Genomic DNA, 24,005 nt, shown 5'->3' on the forward strand with positions numbered 1-24,005 from the left:
AAAGGTCACCCACAGGAAGGAATACTGCAGGTCATACAGGTGCAAGAAGGCATCCTGGGAGAAAAAACAAACAAAAAAAAAATAGAGAGTTATGCAAGGCATTAACAGAGTTAATGTGAGGGTAAATGTCCTAATGAAAGTCAGACATGGAAAGCTCAACTTGGACAGAAAAGAAAGAAAGACTTTAGCACAGTGTGGTGCTTCGCCCTGTAATAAATACGTGAATGAAAACAGATCTGTTGACCTGGAAGTGTTCTTTGTTGAGTAGAGTCAGTGTAGGGTCACTGCTCTCAGACTCCTCCCCATCCCAGCTGTTCTCTTCCAAGAAGAGAGGTGGATCTTCCTGAAACTCGTCCAGTTCTCTGAATGTGTCATCCAGAGTGAAGGATAGGCGCTCTCCCTCCCGTGGCAGCAGATTGTGAGAGTGAGAGAGGGACAGATGTGGAGAGCGAGAGAGAGATTGGCGAGGGGACGACTGGTGTGGGATGTGACTCCACTTCTCTCTGACATGATGCTTTGACGAGCGCTTGCGAGGTCCTTGAGATCTGAAAGGAAGACAGATATAACAATTAAACCTTTTTTCAAGCTGCTCAAGTCATCAGCCTCATAATGGCTGATTTTCTCCAAAAAAAGTCAAGTCATTACCAGTTTGGCCGATTCCTTATGTACATAAAGTCGGTCTCATCCAGTCTATCTGGAAACACAGAAGGTAAATCAATTTAGCATTGATTTTCCAGATGGGAGGACAGATGGAAACCATTTTTCCCAGAATGAATTACAAATAGCGCCACCATTTAGGAAACAAACATGACCTATATTTCAGTTATGGCTCGATGGCGCAAACCCTCCCTTTCCCCCCTAACTGATTAAAAGTGAGCCCAGTCATTCCTTTACCTAGCCTGTACACAGAGCTGATGTCAGTTGAGAAAAGCCTTTCCAGTAGGCTGCTGTCACTTGGCTCAGAGCTGCAAGGGTTAACCTGAGTCAGGCTGGCCTTCTCCTCCTCGGTCAGAAAGACCAATTGTCCATCTCTGTGTAAGGGAAACAAAGGCAGCATTATGATTATCCAGGCCTCATCACCTGATCTGCCCCGTCCAGACAGCAATCCTCTAAATAGGATTTCGTAAAAGATTAGCAGACGACTGTAAACACGATGTAAGGAATGTAGATGGGATCATGACAAAATGATTTTAAGTAGAAATGTCACACATTACAATGAGACTAGTTAGTTTAAGCCGCTGAACGGATTAAAAAAAAAAAAAAAAAAAGATTTTCTTACAGGGGTGTAGTGTTGAGAGGCTTCACGTGAGCTCTGTGAACGAAGCCACTGCGTCCCGTCGAAGGGTGTCTTCCTATGAAAACATCCAGGCCTCGGAGCAGCAGACCTTGGATCTCCACAGTGTCACCTTGGCTGAGCTGGAGCTCATCTGGTCCCACTGGACTGTAGTCAGCTACTGCCACACAGGAGCCAGTCACTGAGGCATTTAATGAGAAGGGCAAAACAGATGAGAGTTTTAGAGTCAGTATGTAAGCACACTGATTAAGAATATGAGGGTATAATGTTTCAGTTATGCAGATTTCTTCAAAAGCAGTCACTACCAGCTAAAGCGATTTAATAGGCACTGAATCCCAGCTTATTTTTGTCAATCAGTGGGGGAGCATGTGGGTACAGTGTGTTGTATATGAAAGCAAAGCTTTACCGATAGGATGTTCAAATGGTTTCCTTTTCTGTTTTTGAGCATCCAGCATGGACTGGGTACTTCTTCAGGAACCACCTGACACAAACAGGAAGTATAATTTAACAACACTGTACTCCGAGGTGAAGTGGTTAATTTGAGGAACAGGCATTAACTCACTGATAGAACGGGTATGGCAAGGGCTGCATGGCATTGACTGGCACCATGCCGTGGTTTCCTGTAGCAAGCAAGGTGCCCTCCCACATGTCATCCTGCCCCGTGTCCCTCACCACCAGCAGGTCATTCTTTTGGAATGACAGCTGCTCCTCATCCTCATCGTTCTTGAGTCTTGCAAATAGTGCCTTAGCAAAGAAGGATCCTGGAAAGAGACAGATTTTTAGTAGAGAAATCAGCTTCTGCCACCCCCCCACCTCCCCACACACAGTATAAAAAGCCACATTTAAATCCAGACACAGCATTGCTTACAACGTTGGTAAAAGTTGCTGCACTTAAGTTAAAAATCAGCAAAACTGCTGGAGTTGCTGCGCCCTCATTCAGTCACCGGAAAATGATGGATGCTTTATAACCTCGCCCATTAACTTAATGTAATTTTCACCACTATTTGCCAGCACTGCAGTCCTATTATACATTCCTGTGAAGCTTTTTGCCTGAAGGATATGTTCACAAGAACGCAGGGATGTCTGTGCAGCCCGTGCAGGAGGGAATCAATACACATTCGTGGAGGAAAGTCGTGCAGTAGTTGCGCTTCAGGTCTAATACATTCAAATCTCAAATCAAATTTTGGAGTCTGGTTTAGCAGTAACTCTATAACTTTATATAAATAAAATTGGGATTATAATATTGACTTGATTAAAAGTCTATCATAGTTTATAAATTAGTTTCACAAAGCACAAAAGTTCCTCCACTACATGTGAGGTGATTCTAGTCTAAAGTTTTGCTTAAGTTATGTGTGGCTGTCTGTTCATTAAGACTTAATTGGGGTCACCAAGAAATGGATTAAAAATAATGGGATCAAATGACAGTGTACTCCGTTATCACACTCTAATTAAATGCCTGGATTCAAGAGTCCTCTGACAATGACTCCTTAAAATATCTTTAAGGTTTTCTTTAAAAAAAAATCTCATTATAAGTCAATAGTTTAACATTTAACATTTTGAAATATAAGCAGAAGTTTTAGAGTCTAAAGTACAGACTTTGGATCGCTGATTCACAGACAGGATCTCATTTCTATTTATAAATTCTCTCCACCTGTTATCACTGCTGTGTTGACAGTATGGATAAGCATCCCTTATAATTATGGTTACAACACAACTGACCTTCCTGGAGTAAGAGTCCCAGGTACAGGGTGGCTAGATGCTCCTCATCCACTGTCACACTGATCTGCAAGTCACTGAGCAGCTCTGGGTCCAGCCAGAATGACGGATCACACAGGAAGTTCTCCAGGCAACGAGCCACATAGCCTGAGAAAGAGCACATGAAATACTACTGCTATACAGATGCTCAAATATCATCTAAAAGGATCCTTATTAGTCCTACCTAATGCTAGGTAAGTTGAAAACTTCCAGATTTCCTCCACAGTTTTGAATGTGAGAACAAAGCTGTCCTTCTCAGCGTGGACAGAGACCAGACGTGCAGACAAGTCCTGCAGAAACAACGTCTCATGTTACAGTAAAAGAACATTAAGCCATCTTTATAAAGTGCACAATGCATGTACAGTAGATCACATTGCATAATTTAGACTCATATTGTAACGCACATTATTTTTTTCCATTATTACATCAGCATGTTTAGAAGTGTAGGAAAGTATATGCTGGGTCTCACTTTAAAGAGCTGTATGACATCCTGGCTGTTGCTCTCTACCACTCGGAGTCGTGTGCGTAGCGCCTCCTGTAGGGCCCGGTCAGGATCTGCGCTGGAGCGCCTTCGCCCAGTGAACAGCAGCACAATTTCTAGGGATGAGACAAAACACACGCTTTGATTATCAACACTGAATTTAGATCACTTACTGTAGTGAAATACAATGAAATATAAAGAATTAGCCTGGCTAAATCAATTCTGTAAGCAGTAAGAGAATAAAAAGGGTACTTTAAATCATTTTGTTTCACTTCTTGCACCATTTTGAATATTTCTGTTTGCAATTAATGAGCAAACGTAAAACATAAAACTGAGACTTTACTAACTAAATATTCACAAAATATTTTCTATGAAGAGCTTATATTTCAGGGAGATGCTTTGTGAGCACAATGTGATTCCTTGGAGGAATAGCAAAGCTATTAGGCCTCTTACTGGACACTCAGTGTGGCCATTTAAATCCATTTGAGAGGAAGAACCTGAGGGAACATGATAGATGAAGTTAAAATGCTGACTGAGTAAAACATTAGTAGACGGGGAATGTTATTCATCAATATGCATAAATATAATATGCATGGGAAATGCTCCTGTGTATGAAATTAGTTTAGACAAGCTTATACATTTCCAGCAGTAAGACAAAACAAGCCATGAAATGTACCTGAGGAGAATTTGTCTCCCAGTGACACAGTGCTTCCTCTAAGGAAGGCCTCCTTCTTCTTCCAGTAGCTGTCAGGCTCCACCCCACCTTCACCTGATTCCACTACTGCACCATCCTCCTCTTCACCTGCACCTGAAAGAAGGAACAAAGTCAGGAAAACTGTTCCTGGATCAAGTTTAGATTGTGTGCTTAGGTCAAAAAGCAGAAAATAAGATAGGAAACTCAATATACTGTCAGTTAAGCCAGTGTTTCCAAAACAGCATATCAGATCACAGCGTAATCGAGACATGGATGTTGTATGGGGAAACTATTTTATCAAAACAAGGACTTTTAGAGTAGATTGCTATCATAATGCATGTCCCAGACTGGCATGGAGATTAAACTGAAAATGTTAGCAGATGACACAAGACAGTAATCACGGTAGTCTGTATTTAGACAGGCTGAACATATGAATTAGAAGAGTAGTTTCCAGATGTTCTTTCTGATATATCAACCAAAACTCCACAATAATCCACCAAAACTGGATGCTCTTTACACTAGAAAGAACATGGAAGTATGAGTATTTCATTTAATGCTCAGTTTAAACTGGTTTACCTTCATACTATAGCAGAGTACAGCTGTGAACCTATCAGCAATTACTCTAGCACATTTCCAGCCATTTCAATAAACAGGATCTTAATAGTTTCAAAGCATGTAGCCAGATGGACGTATGTACTATAATAGCTGAAGATATTTTTTTTTTTCAGTAAAGTTAATATGGGCTTTTCCTGGTATGTTCTATTGTGCAGGGAGGATATCCCAAACACTTCCTCTGTGGGAGCACTGCTCCTTCTCACATGCCCCCTAATGAGTTATTTGTACTCCAGACTAATAGGATACTTTATAATATTATGATTTCAAACTGATTGAGAGATCAGAAACATCCGGCTGTAGCTACCACACCTTGAGTCATGATGTCATTTCCTGAGAAGTGTTCATTAGCTCCACCAAGAGTATATGGCGGTTCCCTCCATAGAGCATCCAGCTCGGCAGGAGAGATGTCTGGAAAAAGAAAAGCAAGGAACATGAAAAAACAAATTCATTCGTCTGTATGATCCCAAGCATCAGATACTTCAATGGTTCTGTATACTTTCAAAAATCATACCAGGAATAGTCCAGAAATCTGGGGAGACATGCATATATACTTTCTTGAGTCCGCCGCTCCTGCATCTACTGGTAAATACAAAGCTACAGCCAGCAGCCACTAAGCATAAAGACTGAAAATCAAATAGCCTGTCTTTAAAAAAATATATAATAAGACAAATCAGTACCCCAGAGCTCAGTGTCATCCTCATTAAATCACCCTTTTGAAGAGTAGACTATTACCTGGCAGGAAGTGTTAAAAAAGTAACCAGCAAAGTATCCAGGAAGTTATTTAATTCATATCCGGGTTTATTAATGAGGGTTTGCAAATTTTAAAAAGATATGAGATTAATTTAATATTTGCTTTTTGCTCTTTAATATACTTCTAGTCTTTAAGTCAAGATCCTCCTGGGTGTAGCTTTACCTTATAGACATGAGGGGAAGAGCTTCTTCTGTCTTTGTTTCTTTTTTAAAGCAAACGTGTTTCTGGGTAGGGAGAGCGCTGACATCACTTAGGAAGACTGATGCATATTTCAGCTTTTGGTTAGTTTGAGGAGTTGTTAAGGGGATACACTGATGTTAAACACACACAGGCCGAGCACGGGCACACAGCTGCGCTGACATCATTAAAACCTCCAGACTTACACACACACACACACACACACACACACACACACACACACACACACACACACACACACACACACACACACACACACACAGCTGCCCTGCCCCTGACTCCTCAGAGCACACTTTCATGTCACTGTGGTCGCAGCATCACACATAATTTAAATAAATTTTAAAAAAGGGGAACATATACTAAAAAACCCAAACAGTAATAATATGGATTAGAATTCCACTTTTATTTTTAAAAACATGCTTTGTGAGTGCAAAACCACAACAGAACATTATTATCTTGATGCAGAACATTCACAAGACAATGGGAGCACGCAATTTAGTAACGCAATATGCAACATGACATTACGCCTAAGAGGACAAAAGCCTATTCTTTCCATTCTACAACACAGAGGACAGTTAGCACCAATGGGACTGCTTGAGTCAAACAAGCAAAGTCATGCTGCCACAGTGCAGAAACACACCATGCCCCTTTATTTATTTTTTTTTTACCTTCTTGGCTAAGTGTGTTACCCATGTTGTATACTGATTATTGCTCCTGCCTATATGAATGTAGCAGTCGCTCATGACAGCAGAGCACAGAGAACGGACTGGGACCGACCTGTGAATGAGGAGAGGCAGAGTTTGATGAGCGGTCCGCAACAGGAGGAGTTGAGGAGAGGTCTGCAGCAACAAGACGCCATCTGGCCCAGGAGTCGGCAGCTCCCAGAGATCAATGCCATCCCATCAGTTCCCCTCAGCCTCTTTAACAACAACTCGCTCGCTTCCTCTCTACTGGACAACCCCCGGCTCCCTTTCTATTTCTGTATTCTCCTTCCTGCCCTGCTCACTATCTTTCCACCAGTTAGGATGTGTCTCTAATGTCCCCCAGTTCTTACTTCTTCTTCTCTATCCGTCTGCTTCTCTTTCTCTAATATTTCTGTGTCTTGCTGTCTCCATCTTCCCCCTCCCACCAGTCTCTCTCTCTCTTCAGCCAGTCAGTGAATGCACAAAGCACTCTCTGCAATTGGTATGAGTGTGTAGGGGGAGGCAGGCCTCAGTGATAGCCTTCCTATGTGTTGTGTGTGTCAGTGAAAATATGCACAGAATGTGTGTCACAGAGGCAATGTGTGTGTGTATGTGTGTTACTGGGATAACGTATTGCTGATACACAGTAAGGCGATGCCACAGAGGGACAGGCTGCAAGGTCAGAGCTAAGTGGGAGTAAGAGTTGGCTGATGGCACAGATTGAAGATCAGTTTATCTCCAACACAGAGTTTAACCCAACTCAGCTTTCCACCATCAGATAGATAACTGATATGACAAGAGCACCGCAGGAGAGCCACTTTCTACACTGTGAGGTCACTGAGAAAAAAGGATGGATGTTGAAAATGGAGATGGCGTGGTGAGAATCTCATGGAGGACGTCACTGTTCTCAATTACGAGACACCCCCCCCCGATAATTAAACGCATCAAAGGGAGGGGGAATTTGGAATAACTGACCTTAGGTGACCCAGAGAAGGAAACAGCCAATAACATAACAATGGCTCCATTCAGAGTGACATTCTTTAAACAGTAATGATTTTCTCTTCAACATATAGAGTACAGACAGAAGCTGTTACAAATGACAGTGTTCAAGAAATACAGCAGCCAAATGGTAAGCAGTAATTTCTCTCTCTCTCTCTCACACACACACACACTTTTTAACCACTTATCCATCTGAGGGTCAGAGGGGTGCACACTGGAGCCTATGTTGGGCTGTTCATCACTGCTTACACAATGAGACAGGACAACCATTCACAGTTCCAATAATACCTACAACCAATTTAGAATCACCAGTTAACCTAAATATACATGTCTGTGGACTGTTAGAGGAGGCTGGAGTACCCATAGAGTCTCACCGGACTGATAGGGGATTTTTAAGATCAATACCAATACCGATATTTGGTAATACCAATATAGATATTTGCTCATTTAAGACTCTGATATTCCGATATCAGACGATTATTTTTTTTTCTCTCAGACAGCAAAACATACATTTGCCTAACATTTGTTATGTGTAGTTATTTATTTACTCATTTGTGCTCTGGTTGTGTTTGTGGCATTCCAAATGTGTGTTGTCAACAGGGAAGTTGCAGAGTGCCCTCTGGAGTACAAACTGCAACGTCCACAGTAACCCATTTCCTCCTTCCTGTGAGGTGGCAATGCTAACCAGCGCAGTGTTTATTGGGTGAATTTTCTGTACTGATATACACACAGTGGAGGTTATGTTATATAATATATATCTGGCTTGACTAATAAACCATCTGTGTTGATTACTGTACATTATCAGATAACAGGAAGCAAAGATTTTACAGGAACTTCACATTTATTTGAGAATTACTGAAACTGAAATACTACAATAGATTTTACAGCAAAGGTGTTTCCCACAAAATTATTGTTTATGTTTCTGTACTGGACAAAACTACCCCAAAGTTTCAAACAGATGTTTAGGCATACACATCACATGCAGTAAAAAAACTAGACACTATTACTGTATGACTATAACAATCAATAGCCTGGATATTCAGACTTATGGCTACAGGTACAGTATGAGTCCAGAAGCTTCATTTATGTAGCACTGGCACAACATAAATCATCTTTCATAATTTCTTACCTTTCAAACATCAAACCCCAGCTTTCCAACATTTTATCAATACTGGCTAACACTGCCATATTCAAACCAGAGGCGTAAAAACTTTGAGTTTGAGATCACATTTAAGAAAATGCTGCATTTTTATTTGTACCCAAACACTGAAAACATATTTACAGATTAATGGCTGGTGCGCAGACACAGCAAATTGTGGATTACACCGTTAACCGAGATGGAGAAACCAATTGATTTAATGAGGTGATGGAAACAGCTGATGCCTTACATGACTGCCATTACATGCGGTCACTGATGCTGGAAAACAAATGTTTCAGCAAACTGGAGATGCGGAGGCTGATATCCTCGTCTGAAACCAGTCTCTTCTTCATCTTGTTTACGTGGCGGCTGGATGCCCATGATTGAATCTGTGCATGTGTGTCTTGTGAGGCACAAAGCTGTAAACAAGCCGGAGCCATGTCAGGGCATATCCTGACACTCTCTATACTGTCCTGCTTGTTTGCCATTGTTCAGCAAATGCCCAATCTAATAAACGCAGACTGGTCTCCAAGCCGATATGTGCAGTCACATGCGCAGGCCTCTGTTAGCATCAAAAGCTAACAGCAGCTGTCTCCAGTAAAAACTGCTTTAGAACACAGACACTGTCAATAAAACAATGCAACCTGATTATATACAGTAAGTCACAATATCCTCTTTACCAAACACCTGTAGATGAAGCTATTGTTTCCTGGCAGCTGCAGCGCTCAAACCCCTTCCTCTTTTGAGTGATGCTGTTTACAGAACTTCACTAAAGTTTCTTATAAACAGCACATGATTACCGACTTTCTGAGCCTCAGACCAATCATGCATTGCTTGTAATGACAGGGGCGATTGTGACTAATGACCACATACCTTAGACGACCTTACAGTCTCCACACAGTCTGAAGCCACAGCCAAAGCCTGGTATACTATTTTGACACTCCGTGGGCCATGACAATAACATCTAGCATAATGAGAAGCATATGGTGTCATCAGCTGTGTGGTGGCTGCGTCCCAAAATGCGTGACTGGCAGAAGTTGTTTGAGGTGTTTGTCTCTGAGTGCACGATGTAGGTTTGTAGATGTTGAAAATGTGGAAGAGGAGTTAGCAGAGAGAAATGTGAGACAGGGGTTATGAGCTCTAAGTTTAGACTAACCCCCTGGTAGCTCACTCACATGCTTGTGTGTCTGGGAGAGAGAGAGAGAGAGAGAGAGCTCCCTGCAGGGAGATTCCCACACTGTTAGGATCTCTGAAACATACACTGTGCAGGATCATTGCAAATTTCTCACAGCTGCTGGATCATTTTTGCAATTTATTAAACCTACAATCGAATCATAAGAAGCCTCCAGATCGCCATTTACTGTGTAACCTTGTTTTCAGCCCCTCTGGAGAATCTCTAACCATTTACGATCAGTGACAACAAGGAACTAAAAGCATTACTTGGCAGTCAGTGCTCATTCAAACCTTTAGACAGAGCCGTTTGCACTGTTCACTGGAGATTGACAGCGGCCTTACACAGTACAAAGTACAGCGGTGGTTGCCCAACAGAATAAAGTTTTATGCCACCACAAAACTTAAAGATCAGCTAAAAGCAGATTCTTACCTGTCTGTTGGTGCCAACTCCCCCCTTTCAGTTCATTCCTCATTTGCGTGGCAGAACGTATCTATGAGTGCTGTTTCACCGTTTAACGGGTGAACTGCCTGTTAGAACAGCTGCCGGGTCTGCTGTCATTATTGTTAAAATAATGCTGTTAAAAGCAAAGGAAAAAGAGTGCGTAAGTCAGCGAGAGTGCGCGCGTATGTGTGCGCTTGTCTGCGCGCCTATCGCTCCAGAGACGATCCAAGACAGCATGTCACTGAGGAAGTTTTTCTTTTTTTCCCTCCTCTAACTCCTCCCACCATTTTTTTTTTGTGTGACAGTGGCACGGCCTTCTCTCTCTTTCTCTTGTTTCCTCTCACCCTCATGCATAAAAACTTCCTCTTTCTATCAAAACCTGGAAACAGTCCTACAGTCCTACAGAGGACTAAACCACTGAAAAGAGGTCAGGTTATAAACATACCTTTCAAAACTATTAAACCCTGTTACATGGTTTTGTAACAGTCTCTTTCAGTTTGCAGTAGCAGAAGCACAACAACACACGCTCACTTCCCATTCTACAGCACCAGTCTCACCAGCTCGGCTTGATGCACCACTAATGATGTCAGAAGATTAGAGGCCTAAGCAGTTACCTGGTTTTGCATTGTTCAGTCCATACCTGAGAAATCACCCTTCATTCCAAAGGTCTTCTTCACAGGCCTGCTCAACAAGTTCCAGCCTCACTGCCACTGAATGTATTAAATGTCCAGAGTGGTGCCTGGAAATGTGAAGTATTTACCTTGGCATGCATGTATGACACTGCAAAAATAACAAAGGACAGCAGTGACCTCTTGTCATTCACTTTCTGGGTTATGTCTACTCCTATCTGTGTGTGCAGTGATAATAAACCCCAAGCCGGCAGTGCTTTGGTCTGCAACGATTTTTTTTTTTTTTTCATTTCTTTTGCATGCTTAGTTAAATATAAACTCTGGAACTGATTGTGTATCCCCAAGTACACCATGACTAAGTCACCCTGAACATAGAATGGCGTCCCTGTGCTGCTCATGTGATTGTGAAACTGGCTTTGCAAGGCTGCGGGACACAGACCATTTATTCTGCTCTGCTTGCAATAGTCTGAGAGTGCTGGGGAGAGAGAAGGAATGTGAGAGTATTAAATATCAGCAAATTACAAATAGGCAGGAATGAGTAGAAACAGCAGCACAGCGTTTGCAGGATGAATGGTAAACAGTGTGCGGAGTGGGTATGTGTACCTTCCCCTGACCATGTGGGTGGACAAAGGGCAAGGATTGTGAGATTTAGTGAAGAATGCAGCACACTGCTGATCAGTGCAGCTGATAGTGGACACATGGCCACGGTGCGACTGACAACCAAAAGACACAAATGACACCTCCAACTGAAAAACAAGTGGATGATTAGGCCAAAACAATGTGAACCGCAACAAAATGATGACATCTCTACCACGTGTTATTTGTGCTGGCTGTGGTTATTTTATACTGCCTGGCACACTTAAAGAAACAGTGCCCATTAGAAAGAACAGAGTGATGTCAGCAGTGGATATTTCGCTTTGCTGTCAGTTACAGGGCCACTGGCGCCTTTACGTACACCGACAGCACTGTGTTGACCTGGCGGCCTCCTGCCCTGTTGCCTTCAGCGTACAGGAAGGCCAGCTTCCTGTTTTTCTGCCCCATCAGTTTGGAGAACAAAAGTACAATACAGGATTGACACAGGAGCACGATCAGCACCCGGCACAAATCAGTCCTACAAAGCACCCACCTATATATATTGTCACTTTCATACAGATGAGAAGATAAGGCAGTAAATCTTACTGATAGCCATCATAATTGGCACACATAGCTGTAAACGCACCGCATGACACTTTTGATAAGATGCTTCATTTGAGTCACCAAGCAAGTACTCAAAGCGAAACCTAGGACATGCAACATAAGATAAGGGTTTAGACTGAATGGACGGTGAAATGATTTCCAAATATGCATGCCAGTGAGAAAGCTGGCTCCCCGATGAAACTAAGGGCTAAACTGTGAGACGTGGTAAAGGAGGTTAAAGTGCATCTTGTAAAACTGTTGAGCTCCAGAACCAGAAGAGGTGAGGCGGTGCAGCAGAGAGAGAGCGAGAGAGAGCCAGGCGCCTTTTACATCCCGCCATTGTCCAGCTTCCTAAAGGCTTCCTCAGGACACAGCGACAAGGCAGTTGGTTAATAAAAAACAGCATGTGCGTGCAACACACACAAACACATGCACACAGAGCTTAATTACACAACACAGACACTGACAGAGCAATGAGTTCACCACTGCACAATCTGCACCAAATACTAACAGCATTATAAGTTCCCTAAGATTAAATGCACTTTGGATAATACAGTGTATTTTAACTTTGTAGATATTCTAACGAGCACATTTAGAAATTGCATTCTCTTGTCTCTAATAAGTTCAATAAGCTGCTTGTTAACTAAATTTATATAACATTTAACCCCTTCAGTTGGCCAGGTCATTGACTTTCTGACCAGCTTCAATTGTTTCCTTATGACTAATGGCTCATACTATGGGAAACAGCGGATGGGTGTTTCACCGTTAGATTGAGATCTTTCCACGTTGATGCCAGTGGACCTGGTGAAGGCAAACAACACTGAGCCATAAAGGCAGGGAAGCTTTGAATCTTGCGTGGGAACCGACTCGGGCCGTTAAAGGCAAATCGCTGTGATTCTGCCGTTCAAACCCGAGGAGCCAAATCCGTCAACAGTTTCAAAATTAACCTGGCCTCAGCAGCAGCTCCACCGCAAATAATCCAATTAACTTATTTGCTTACGTCGATTTTCCAGAAGAGGGCGGTGTCATAACAGTTTTAGCAGCAAGCCCAGCCCAGCTCTGCAAAAACACAAAGTCGATTTATAAATGCCCTCGAAATTCTCTAAATAGTTTTGTTTTAAATATTCCGTGCATCTCTTGAAAGTGACTAATGTGATTATCCTTATTTCCACCCGATTTCAATCTAAGATGGCTTGGCAAATTCCTAAATGAATCTAAAATGCTTCAGACACTGAGCAGCTCTCTCTGTCAGCCCCCCTCTGCTGTGGAAATCGACTTAAAAGGAAGGACTTCTGAACATGTGTCACTTCTTGCAGAGTGATGTAGGGTACAGCGTCCCCAAAGCGCTCGCAGCAGCCCAGAGTGACGTCGTTAACCCAGGATGGAAAAAAGAGATCAGTCAAGTTACACTCAGAAACCGAGAGCAGTACCGGAAACTAGACTATCTGACTTTCACAACAAAATCAATTAGAAAACTATGAGGTAATGCCTGACTGTATTGGTGACACTTTTATATAAAGTTATATCTTAGACAGCTGCAGTGCAGCACAAAATGCATTTTAGATATTCATCCTGCTTGTAAGTTTTATTTGGGAGTATGAGTTCTGGTGGTGGATTGAGCTTGTAGGAAAAAGTATATTATAGATAGAAAGGAGGGATTTTGTATCTATAAAATTATAGTTAGCATTATAGTTCATGTCATCTGCTAAATGACTTGGCAACATAATCACAATTAAGCTGCTGTTTGTATGAGAATAATTTTACTGAAATTAATGGGAGGTTGTACCTATCTTGACTGTTATTTGCAGGTTTTACTTTATACATTAACAGTGCATTGAATCGACAACTAATACATTTGCAGATTCTCCAATTAAATGTCTAAATTAATGAATAACTTAGTTTGGGCTTATTTTAAAAAAAATCTTAAAGGATTAAAGGCTGACATGTCTGAAACCTTAGGATTAAGGTAAGTTATCAATGCTAATCAAAGATATGCATGTCTATTGTAATACTTTAAATGCAGATGAACCAAACGAGTCAAATATCTTAATGTCGACATGGTAAATCAGTAAAAAATCGAATTACCAAAAGAAAGTTTTGCTTCCTTTATTTTGAAAGCATCGACCGGAAAGGGTATCGGGAGACTGTGTTTACAGCGCGTGAAAGGCGCACGATGACACGCCAGGGGAGCGCGGCGGAGCTGGGATCAGCCGGGAGCGAAAATGTGAAGGTGGAATCCTTGTGAGCAGCATTGTGTGTTGTCACTGGCGTCTCTGGGAGGGGGGAAAGAAAGAAAAAAAAGAAAAGAAATTAAAAAAAGACAGCCGACGTTCACACAGCAAGAGCGGGAGTTTTATTTGGATGTTGTAGCTGATTACGGGTATTATTCTCCCTTCTGTTTCTTTTTTTAAAAAAATATTTTTTGTACCCCTCCTCTCTATGCCCACCTTCTTAGAAATTGACTGGGAGCAGTGCTGCTGGGAGTGAAAAGCATCAATTGCGTTTAGTGGATATTATTATTATTATTTATTTATTTTTTTATTGCACAATATCGAAGGAGTAAAACTGCCGAAACTGAGGATTTCCTCGTGCTTTATGGGATTATTTTCTGACGAAGCCGCTTTGTTTTGGATAACAACACATTGTGCATCATGAGTTCCAGTGGTAAGTCTATGTGCGCTCCACCTCTCCACTTGAAGCGCAAGGACAATTTATATAGATGAGAGCAGAGAGAAGTACCATAGAACAATTGTAGCCCAGACTGTATCATATTTGCTGAATTTAATATAAATAATAACATTTAAAATGTCATTTTAATGTCATCCAAAAAAATATCAAGTGCTGTAGTCATAGGGAATGATCATTCATGTTTTTATTTTTCTACACAAACATACAAACACACACGCGCGCGTGTGCACACACACACTCACACACACACACACACACACACACCAGTGTGAGTGGTTGTATGTGCCAAGTCCTTACAATAGAGTTGGAGCAGGTTTAGAGATTAGAGCTAAGTATATCTGGAGGTCAGAGTGGCATTTGCCCTGAGTTCATCCAAAGAGGAGAATTTTTGAAATTTTTCATCCACATAACAGCTGTTGATGGGGCCCTCACCCACTTCTCTCACTTCTTCTCTTTCATCTTCTCTCCCTCCTCGTCCTCCTTTCCACTAGAGACCATCCAATCCTTCAGCTGTTGCTTCTTCTTTAAAACCCACCTGTCTCCTCACCAACACATTCATTGGAGAAGCAGTAAGCCCTTTGGTTAAAAGTTCCTAGCCTGACTGTTGGGGGAACTTTAGTTGTGTGTCTGACAACCTGAGGGCTCCTGTCATACTTACCCCAGAATGGCTCTGGGACAGCCGTGATGCTAAGCTGACCTTGTATCAGCTGACTGTGACCCTGATCCTCTGTCAGCTGAATCAGGGCTTTCCCTGTAGGGCTTGTAGGGTAAAGTGTATACATGCCACTTTGTTTTGTTTACAAGTCAGACTGTGTGGTTCTCAAGGTTAACTTTAAGCGACTCCCCCCCCCCCCAGCTGTCAGCAAGGCCGGTTGAAGCTGATGTGCACCAGGTGCTCCGTGAACTGATGGTGTCGGGCGCTTCCTGTCCACCCTCTGATATTACTGCATCATTCATAATCTAGCCTGTCATTGTGTGGCACTACATTATTCATCCAATGCTCTTAACTCTGTGGCACAGAGTCTTGCCTGACAGTCAGTCCCATTGCCGTGCATGTCAGGAGTGGTGTGGCAGCTTCTTGTGGTCTGAGTAAACGACTGTAATTCCTTTGTTAAGCTTCAGAATGCTTTTCTCAGCTGACACAGAGGGGGAGGAGCATATGCAGCCAACATGTGAAGAGCTGTCAGAAAGCTCCTGTGAGTTCATAGCATGCGCTCCTACAGGTTTACACGCACACATAACATGTCAACATGTGGAGTTCAGTGTGTCAGAATTTAAGAGTTTGTGTGTGTGTGTGTGTGTGTGTGTGTGTGTGTGTGTGTGTGTGTGTGTGTGTGTGTGTGTGTGTGTGTGTGTGTGTGTGTGTGTGTGTGTGTGTGAGTTAGCCATGACACAGCAGGCAGATGGTGGTGTGACATGTGTCTCTACTCTGGCTTTAGGCATAGGAACAAAGCAAACATGAGAGGCAAGGAATGAACATCTCCTCTCCTCTCCTCTCCTCTCCTCTCCTCTCCTCTCCTCTCCTCTCCTCTCCTCTCCTCTCCTCTCCTCTCCTCTCCTCTCCTCTCCTCTCCTCTCCTCTCCTCTCCTCTCTTTGCCTTCAATCAGTCAAACATATGTTTTCTTCTGCTTTCAACACTTTAAGGTTTAGACATGAACGGGCCTGTTAGGCTGTGCTGTGTGCAGTGTTTTCCACTGCACTGGGTGTTATTGCCCAGCAGCTATCGACACACACAGAGTAATTACACACAGCTCTGATAGTCTTTTGCTCATGGTCACCGGTTTTTGCACGTGTGTGTGCGTGTTTCATCTGGTCTGGTCTTATTTTCCACCTGGCTGACAGACGGGGCAGTACATTGGGTACAGCACGTGGATTTCTTGCGGAAAGAAACCTGCTTTTAAATAATTAGATATACAGAAAGTATATGGGTACTCTGTGATAGTCATGATGATAGAGCCTGAGTTGTTTTTGCAGAATGGGCTTCAGACAGTCAGTGTGTTTCAGGGGAGTGATAAAACACATGTTGATCAATATACTGATCATTGAGCTCGGGGACCTGAGGGGATCTGCAGAGCCATACATCACAGGCAGCTCTGACACTTCTCCTCCTCTCTATGTTTGCATGGGTAGCAAAATTCAAAGGCTGTCCAACAAAGCGCATTCAAAAGAGCGTGGATAAATTTAGCGCAGCATGTTGGGACTGTAAATAATTTCCCCCTTTGGATGTCTTAACTTGAAAAAAGTTACATTGTGCCTCATGCAACTTAGCACTTAGGCCATATGGTTTGAATGTTATAGCTGCAATTTCCAAAAAGTTGTCCATTTTTATTTATTATTTAGTCTTGTGCAAATGCTGTGAAAATACAGCTAAGTCACAACCTACTGCAACAACCAAACAGATCTTGGTGGAATGAAGCCTGCTGTTGAACCGTTATTGTTAGCTTCCTTCATGCTATACTAGCTATCCTTCTACCAACATGTACTGGTCTGCCTGTGCACTGCTGCCACATGATTTCAGTAACACAGATTAAAAAAGAATAGGAATTCAGCCTGTAGTGGCAGGAGCCCCTTCCTGCTACATGAGCCAGTATCAGGTCGATATCTGATATAACCCCCGGATCAATGCGTTGCTAGTCTTCTAGCCGCATGGAAATGAAATTTGATGCAAATATTCGTGTTCCCAGACTATCTATTCTAATGACTAATTTATTGCCACATGAGGTCAAAAATGTAAGGCTGCCCAGTGTTAGTAAATCATAAAGTACCTGCCTAATGAGCCCCAGCTGTACTTTCTAATGAGTGCTTATTGTTTATTGTAGTATTATTGTTGTTTGCTAAAGATCAGCACATTAAAATTGTCACCCAGAGCACCAGCACTCCTTTGGCTAAGGAGAGTCTCAAGGAACAGTTGGCATGGTTGACTTTAGGGTGACTTAGATTCACTAAATGGAATTTCACATTTTGGGGATTTTCTTATATCCTAAAGAATCAAACAAATGGAGCTAATTGGAAAACTCGCTCTGCCCTGAACCTAATTTGATTAGCTTCAGCTTGGCGTCTCTCCTTGTGTCGTGGATGGCCGTTTTCATAGATGGGAAATTCAGATTTTGTGAAGGTGAAAGACAAAATGTCACAGACTTCACAAAGTCACATTATACAGTACCGTCCCAGTGGGAGCCATAACATTTAAAGCTTAGATATATAAGAAGTTTGTTTATTTATACAGATCACTCATTAGCTTTATAAATAAATTAAAATAAAGAATACGACACAAACATCCAGTCATAGGTGACTTTACAAATGACCTACTGCCAGAGGCTTTCATTATTAGGCCCAGCTTCATTAGGATAATTTTGAATGATATCTAATTACATTAATTGAGAGTTTCTTTTTCCTGTTCATTGCTTTCCTGGCTCTATGATTAGTATCTACTGGAACAGCGGTAGGCAAGGAGGAGAAGACCTGCCTCATCTGGTGAACAGTCCAAACCAGAGCCAAACACTATTTTCCCTTGTGATGCAAGATGCCTTATTATAATAACACAGAGAACAAAGATGCACAGATGCAAACACAGATGCTGGTATGGACCAATGAATATTCATGTGCAGTCACGTACAACTGGTATGTTTTTCTTACAGGCCGACATTAAAATAAAGCCCATGTTTTTTGTTGTTCATTTGCAGCTATGGCCATTGTGGCTGCTGTTTGGTTTTGGGTTTTGCACAAGAGTAAAAGCCACAGTCAAAGGGAAATCACAATAATAACATTTAGTTTCTTTTTATTTTAAATCGTAAGTGCTTGGCAGTTTTGTGTACTTCACTGAGCAGATTAATCAGTAGACTCTTTAAATCCAAACTACTGTGTCTGTCCTCAAGGATGCTGTCTCCGTGACCTTGGCTTCTGGTAGGATTGAGTGATTATTCAGGCTGTCAGTAGTGGTTTCACCCTTCTCGCTTTTTGTGTAGTGACAGGATGTTTGTGATACAACTGGATACTGCCATTGCTCTGATAAATGCTCCTACATAAAGTCCTGACAGAGACAAAGGTGATATAAAGACAGAGGATGGGGGAAGGCATGGAGAGACTTGACCACTGGCTTCTTTAGATCGCAGACATGAAAGATATGATGTTGCTTTGTTGTGAAATATATCAGAATTAGAGCACCTTATGATTTATGTAGCATGATTAGTTGACTATTATGATTATCATCAAATAATTTACTCTTTTGGTCATCTAATACATTTTTTATTTTAGCTTTTCTTTGTCATACATTATGATCCTTGAACTTTAGACAAATGGAAGGAAGGGCCGAAACTGCTGCTGTGATTCTGATATGATCAAGAAACAGCTCCAAATTGCCCGATCTGTCGTAATGAGACGATTCCAAGCTTATCCATTCTTTCTAGCAGTTCTGGGATTTTTTTTCTGACAGTTTCATGACAGTCATACGTTTGTACACCTGAGTCATACGCTGTTTAAACAATGAAAACCTGTGTAGGCCTATGTTTTCCCAGCTTGGATCAGTAAAGGAATCGATTTACTGTACAATCAGACTCATAAGCAGAACTGATAATGGAGATGGTATCAATAACACCTTATGAACATCAATCCATTTCTTTATGAAATAGTACTGTTTCAGTTTATCACCAAGGCATATATGTGACTCCAGGCTTGTACAGAAAGCAAAAAAAACAAAAACTTGGAGCCAGCATCTAGCTGCAATGCTTCTTGAGTAGCTTCAGCTTTTGGCATCGTTAGTTGCTGCTTGGATTTCATGGCAGAGTTTTATAAGAGGATTTAGTGTCTGGATCAGAAAACGGCAAAAAAACAGAATTTGAAAAATTCATCAGCATCATTCTCTGAATGGTTTAACTTGTTGCCCAAACAAATAAGCGACATTAGGCATTGATGTTTTGCTAAAAGGTGTGTCATTATGCAAAAAGATGCATGCTTAAAATTATGGATGAGATTCTCACAGCCTCTGATAGATTGTGCATTATCTGCTGCATTGCCAGTCACCACAGCACTGTTGCTAAACTAGGAGACGGTGGTTTTGCATTAAAATGAGTGTCATTCCAGTCTTTTGCATACTTTATAATAAGCAAACTTCTCAGGCCGCAGTTAGTATGCTATGGATTTTAAAAATTTAAGATGATTACCAAATCAGTTGCTCACTGTTATGAATTAACCTTGATTTAAGTCTTAAGCCCGTGGCCTTTGTTCAGTAGAGGTCAGTGTGAATTTGCTAAAATGAAACAATGAAATATAAGTTAGTAAAAACCACAAAAAAAAGTAAATCACAGATTGCAAAGCAATCCTTTTCCTTTTAATAATTCATCTTAATTCCTCAAGGTCTTTGTATTGCCTCACTCGGAATGTCCTATTCTTTCGCTCATCACTACCCAGCATCCCTCGTGACTGAGCCCCCAGCATGTCTTTCCCTGGGGCTGTCAGGTCAGGGGCAGAAATAGCAGCAACCTCTCAGTCCCTGGGGATGTTGTCTGCCTCTCTGACCATAGCCCTGTTGTTATCACCTGTTTCTAGAGGCTGCATTCACCCAGGCCACTCTCCACTGATTTGGAGTCAGTAGATTAAACCTGCAGTCTGGTGGCTATCATTTAGAAGAATGACTCAACACCTCAACATGGGCGAGGAAGGAGGCTTGTTAGAGAGGTGCCTGTAATGGGCTTGGACTTGGAGAGCTTTGCTGCAGTTAATGAAAACGAGCATACTGACACAATTAGATAGAGTTACATAATGCTTCAGCTCCTGTGCTGTTTTGGACCTGGATTCTCTGCTTTCTTTCCTTTTCTGGCATTGACATTCAACAAGTTAAAGAAGCACCTCAATCATTAAAACATGAGTGTTTGGAAGAATCCTTGCTGTTTGCCTCACCCTGTGCATAAATTTGGTATGTGTTGATAATCTTCATTCCTTACCATGGTCAGATTTGAGGTACATTGTTAATTTTTGTACAGTGTTGCCTGTTTGTGCTGTGTGCCAGCTAACCCTGGCCCAGTTTAATAAGGTCAGACCTGTAAATAAATACTCTCTTTTTTGCTGGTGTTGGCAGAGGCTTGTGTGTACTCCCATTAATTTCCATTCTTTCTCATTTCCACCTGTTGGGAAAGGTGTTACTGATTAGGTTTTTACATGAGTTAAAAAAAAAACAGAAAAAAAGAGACACTTTTAAGGAAGTGCTATTGTTTGAACCAGTGTCTTGGCACTTATCAGCCAAGTTAGTGCTGCCAGCATTATGAGGAAAGCTATGAACTTACAGAGGCTCCAGTGTGGGAGGTGGGGAATGGGAAAAAATGCTTGCATATTTCCAGTGCCCACAAGCCGGTCCTGAGTGAGAAAATAAGCAGCTACAGTCATGCATACATTTTATCCTACACCCATGCATACGTGCCTTCGTGTTCACATGTACAGTGAATATCCTTTTGTCAACTTCGAAGCGTGCAAGGAGCGCTTTGAGATGCGCAAAGGCCGTTAGACTGCTTAAGTGATGCAAGTCCTTTGGGATTCATCCAGTGAAACAGAATCAGTAGCACTGTCATGGAAGCCCATATGTTGGTGCTGCTTTGACTGAAGCGGCACAATCCTTCACTTAGCTATTCAGGTAGTCAAGGCCAGCTGGTTACTCAGCCATTATACACCTTCCACAGAGAGTATGACCTCTCATACGCCTTTGGAAGATAGCGATAAAAAAGAGATTAAACCCAGCTGTTCTACCACAGTCTCAGTATTGAGTGGCTGGTTGTCTGTTATCTAGTTCTTTGCTTGCGGATTCAAGTGTGTTTACAACCCAGAGGAGAAGATGGACCTTTAAAGAACCTTTAATAGCCTAAGAGGTTTAGATCCAGTTAATATATTATTTTGACCTTTTTCCCTTGTGTTAGCATTTATTCCAGTACTCTTAAGGCTTTGTGTGAACGTGCTTTCCTTACTGTTTGAAATAGCTATTGGGCTTGCAGAATGGGCTTGCTGATACGTAAGGCATAATGAGGTAAGGGGCACCATCTCGCTTTCTCAACTGACGCAGCAGTGTCTGTGTGTGTGTGTGTGTGTGTGTGTGTGTGTGTGTGTGTGTGTGTGTGTCTGTATGTTTGCGTGTGTCATGCTGTATAACTGGGTGAAAAATAGAGACAGCGAGAGAGGAAGCCTGGAGCTTAACAAGCTTACATAGGTGTCAGACCTCACAGCTTCAGAGCAAGTGTTGACAGAGCTACACACTGATCTTATTGTTTGAACTGCACACAGTAGAGTCTGTAGTGTAGTGTTCTGGTGCACACAAATAACATTTGAAAATGAAAAACAGCGTTATATCTTTCTCCCATAAACAGTAATATTACAATAGTTATTAAAGTAGATGCTGTAGATGATGTGTAGTTTCTCTGATTCACATTTATGTGACTGACAATAGAAATGTCAAACTGCATTGGTATGTAATGTTGAGATCAGATGATCTGGAGTGGAGAACTAAATCTTAAGCAAGTTGGGAATTGGAGCAGTCTTTGCATCTTTCAAAATTGTGTTTCACTGTGTGTGTGTTAGTTGACCATAGTGGAGTTCTGTAAACATTCTTTTTATGTCTTCTGCAGCTTATCGCCAAGACTCAACAGGCGGTGAGCGGAGCTCTGGACCAATCCGGTGCCAGCGATGTCGGGAAGTTTGCAAAGGCGAAGTCGTACGAGTACAAGAGACCCACTTTCATGTCAAGTGTTTCACCTGCACCGGTAAGAAACGAATCAGCTATAGAGATCACACACACTGGAGTTGTCTTGCACAGTTTCCAAGCCTGGGTGGTCATAGTTAAAAAGATGGGAATTCCAGTGGTAGGCCAGAAACAGGACATCTATCTTGATCACATCCTCATCTGCTAAACACACACTCACATGTACACTTTGACAGATACAGTGTATATGCATTATTTTTTTTAATCCATCTTCCAGTGTACATGCAGAGTGATACTATTAGCAAACGGTGGGGATTGGAATGGATCAGAGGTGCCTTGCAGGGGACTTAGGCTCCTGCTAAGTTAGCTTGTTAATTTGCAGGCAACTTGAAGGGGATTTTCCTGTGATTGTATGCTGTAGACTAATGAGACTGACTTAGCTTTGCAGTATAAGAACACTGGTGACCTCCAGTAGATTCAAATGGTGGCATAATCACACATCCTGTTAGTGCAGCAGCTGTGTAGAATACTTTTTACCTTTGTAATTCTTGTTTGTGTACTGTGCAAAGCACATTTGCACAGCAGCATGCTCTCTGACATCTTTTACTGCCGCGTTAATTAACATTTTGAGAAACGTACATTCTGACACGATGTACATTGGTTTTATTGCACACTTTGCAGACAAAATGTTTTCATACTGTGACCAAATGACACAGTATGAAAACATTGAGGGAAATTTAGGCGGTTGACAATCTGAGGAATGGGATCTATATGTTTATTTGGCTCAGCAAAAATCGTACCGACTCATAGTTTGTTTCAAGCGCAAAACTGACATGTAATATTGGCAACATTTCCAGAGTGAAGGGCGAGTCTGAATGGGGCTCGTGACGAGCAAGTGTCTGTGCATGTGTAAACTGAAAAACTGGAAATGAAAGAAGCGAGGAATGCTGTTTGTCATGCTGCTGTACAGCCTCGAGCTAGTGTTCTCAGAATTATGTTAATAGTTTCATGCTAAAGCAAAGACAGTCAGTCGCAGGTTACTTTGCAGTTCTTTGCAGATGAATTGTGATGAATACACTCCATGACAAATGAAAAAGGAATCATCTTGCCACACCTTTTCTGCAGTACGGCTGCACAGGCTGCACAAGTTGTGTGGATCAAGGGCTTTATTGTTGTTTAATGCCCTCCAAGGGATGTGGAGTAAACGTTTTTACATACACAGAAAAATATATATTCTGAAGTGCTAAAGGATCATACAGCGCTGTGCAAAGGTCTTGAGCCACACCTAATTTCTTTATATTTTGCTTCTAAGAGCCAGACCGTTTTGTTATTTTTTTTTTAAAAAAAAAGGTCTTGAACAATAGTTCTCCACAGTTTCTGAATGTTTTTTTTTATTTTTATTTTTGGACATTGGCTGCTTCTTTAATCATTTTCAGTCCAGTTTTTGTACCTACCCATTTTGTTTGTTTGTTAAGCCACCTAACACTGACCTATGTATCATTCAAACATAGAAAAGGCACCTAACTAACACATAACAGAGAATTTGGCAAGGAACCAATTTTAAATTGTATCTTTAGGCACTTTGTTACTAGCAGCTAACATCATTTGTT

At 41.7% G+C, this 24,005-nt stretch overlaps 2 protein-coding genes across 6 annotated transcripts in view; one reads left to right on the forward strand and one right to left on the reverse strand.

The window, feature by feature from the left end:
• Window positions 1-1,711: 1,711 nt before the first annotated feature.
• LOC115787209 (SH3 domain and tetratricopeptide repeat-containing protein 2-like) lies at window positions 1,712-10,410 on the reverse strand. Its single transcript, XM_030739792.1, has 8 exons — window positions 10,212-10,410; window positions 5,149-5,247; window positions 4,207-4,338; window positions 3,519-3,646; window positions 3,234-3,339; window positions 3,014-3,157; window positions 1,857-2,055; window positions 1,712-1,775 (listed from the first exon to the last, which is right to left on the reverse strand). The coding sequence occupies exons 1-8, from the start codon at window positions 10,252-10,254 to the stop codon at window positions 1,712-1,714; spliced, it is 915 nt and encodes a 304-aa protein (XP_030595652.1). The 5' UTR covers window positions 10,255-10,410.
• A 3,795-nt stretch (window positions 10,411-14,205) lies between these two features.
• The window catches only part of ablim3 (actin binding LIM protein family, member 3), a 45,436-nt gene continuing 35,636 nt past the window's right edge, over window positions 14,206-24,005 (forward strand). For all 5 annotated transcript variants that reach the window (XM_030739813.1, XM_030739814.1, XM_030739815.1 and 2 more), the window contains exons 1-2: window positions 14,206-14,692; window positions 22,322-22,456. In XM_030739813.1, coding sequence (XP_030595673.1) covers window positions 14,680-14,692; window positions 22,322-22,456 — 148 coding nt within the window. In that variant the 5' untranslated portion in view covers window positions 14,206-14,679. The remainder of the gene's footprint in view (window positions 14,693-22,321; window positions 22,457-24,005) is intronic.

This window comes from Archocentrus centrarchus, chromosome 10, assembly GCF_007364275.1.
Source record: "Archocentrus centrarchus isolate MPI-CPG fArcCen1 chromosome 10, fArcCen1, whole genome shotgun sequence".
Classification (NCBI taxonomy): Eukaryota; Metazoa; Chordata; class Actinopteri; order Cichliformes; family Cichlidae; genus Archocentrus; species Archocentrus centrarchus.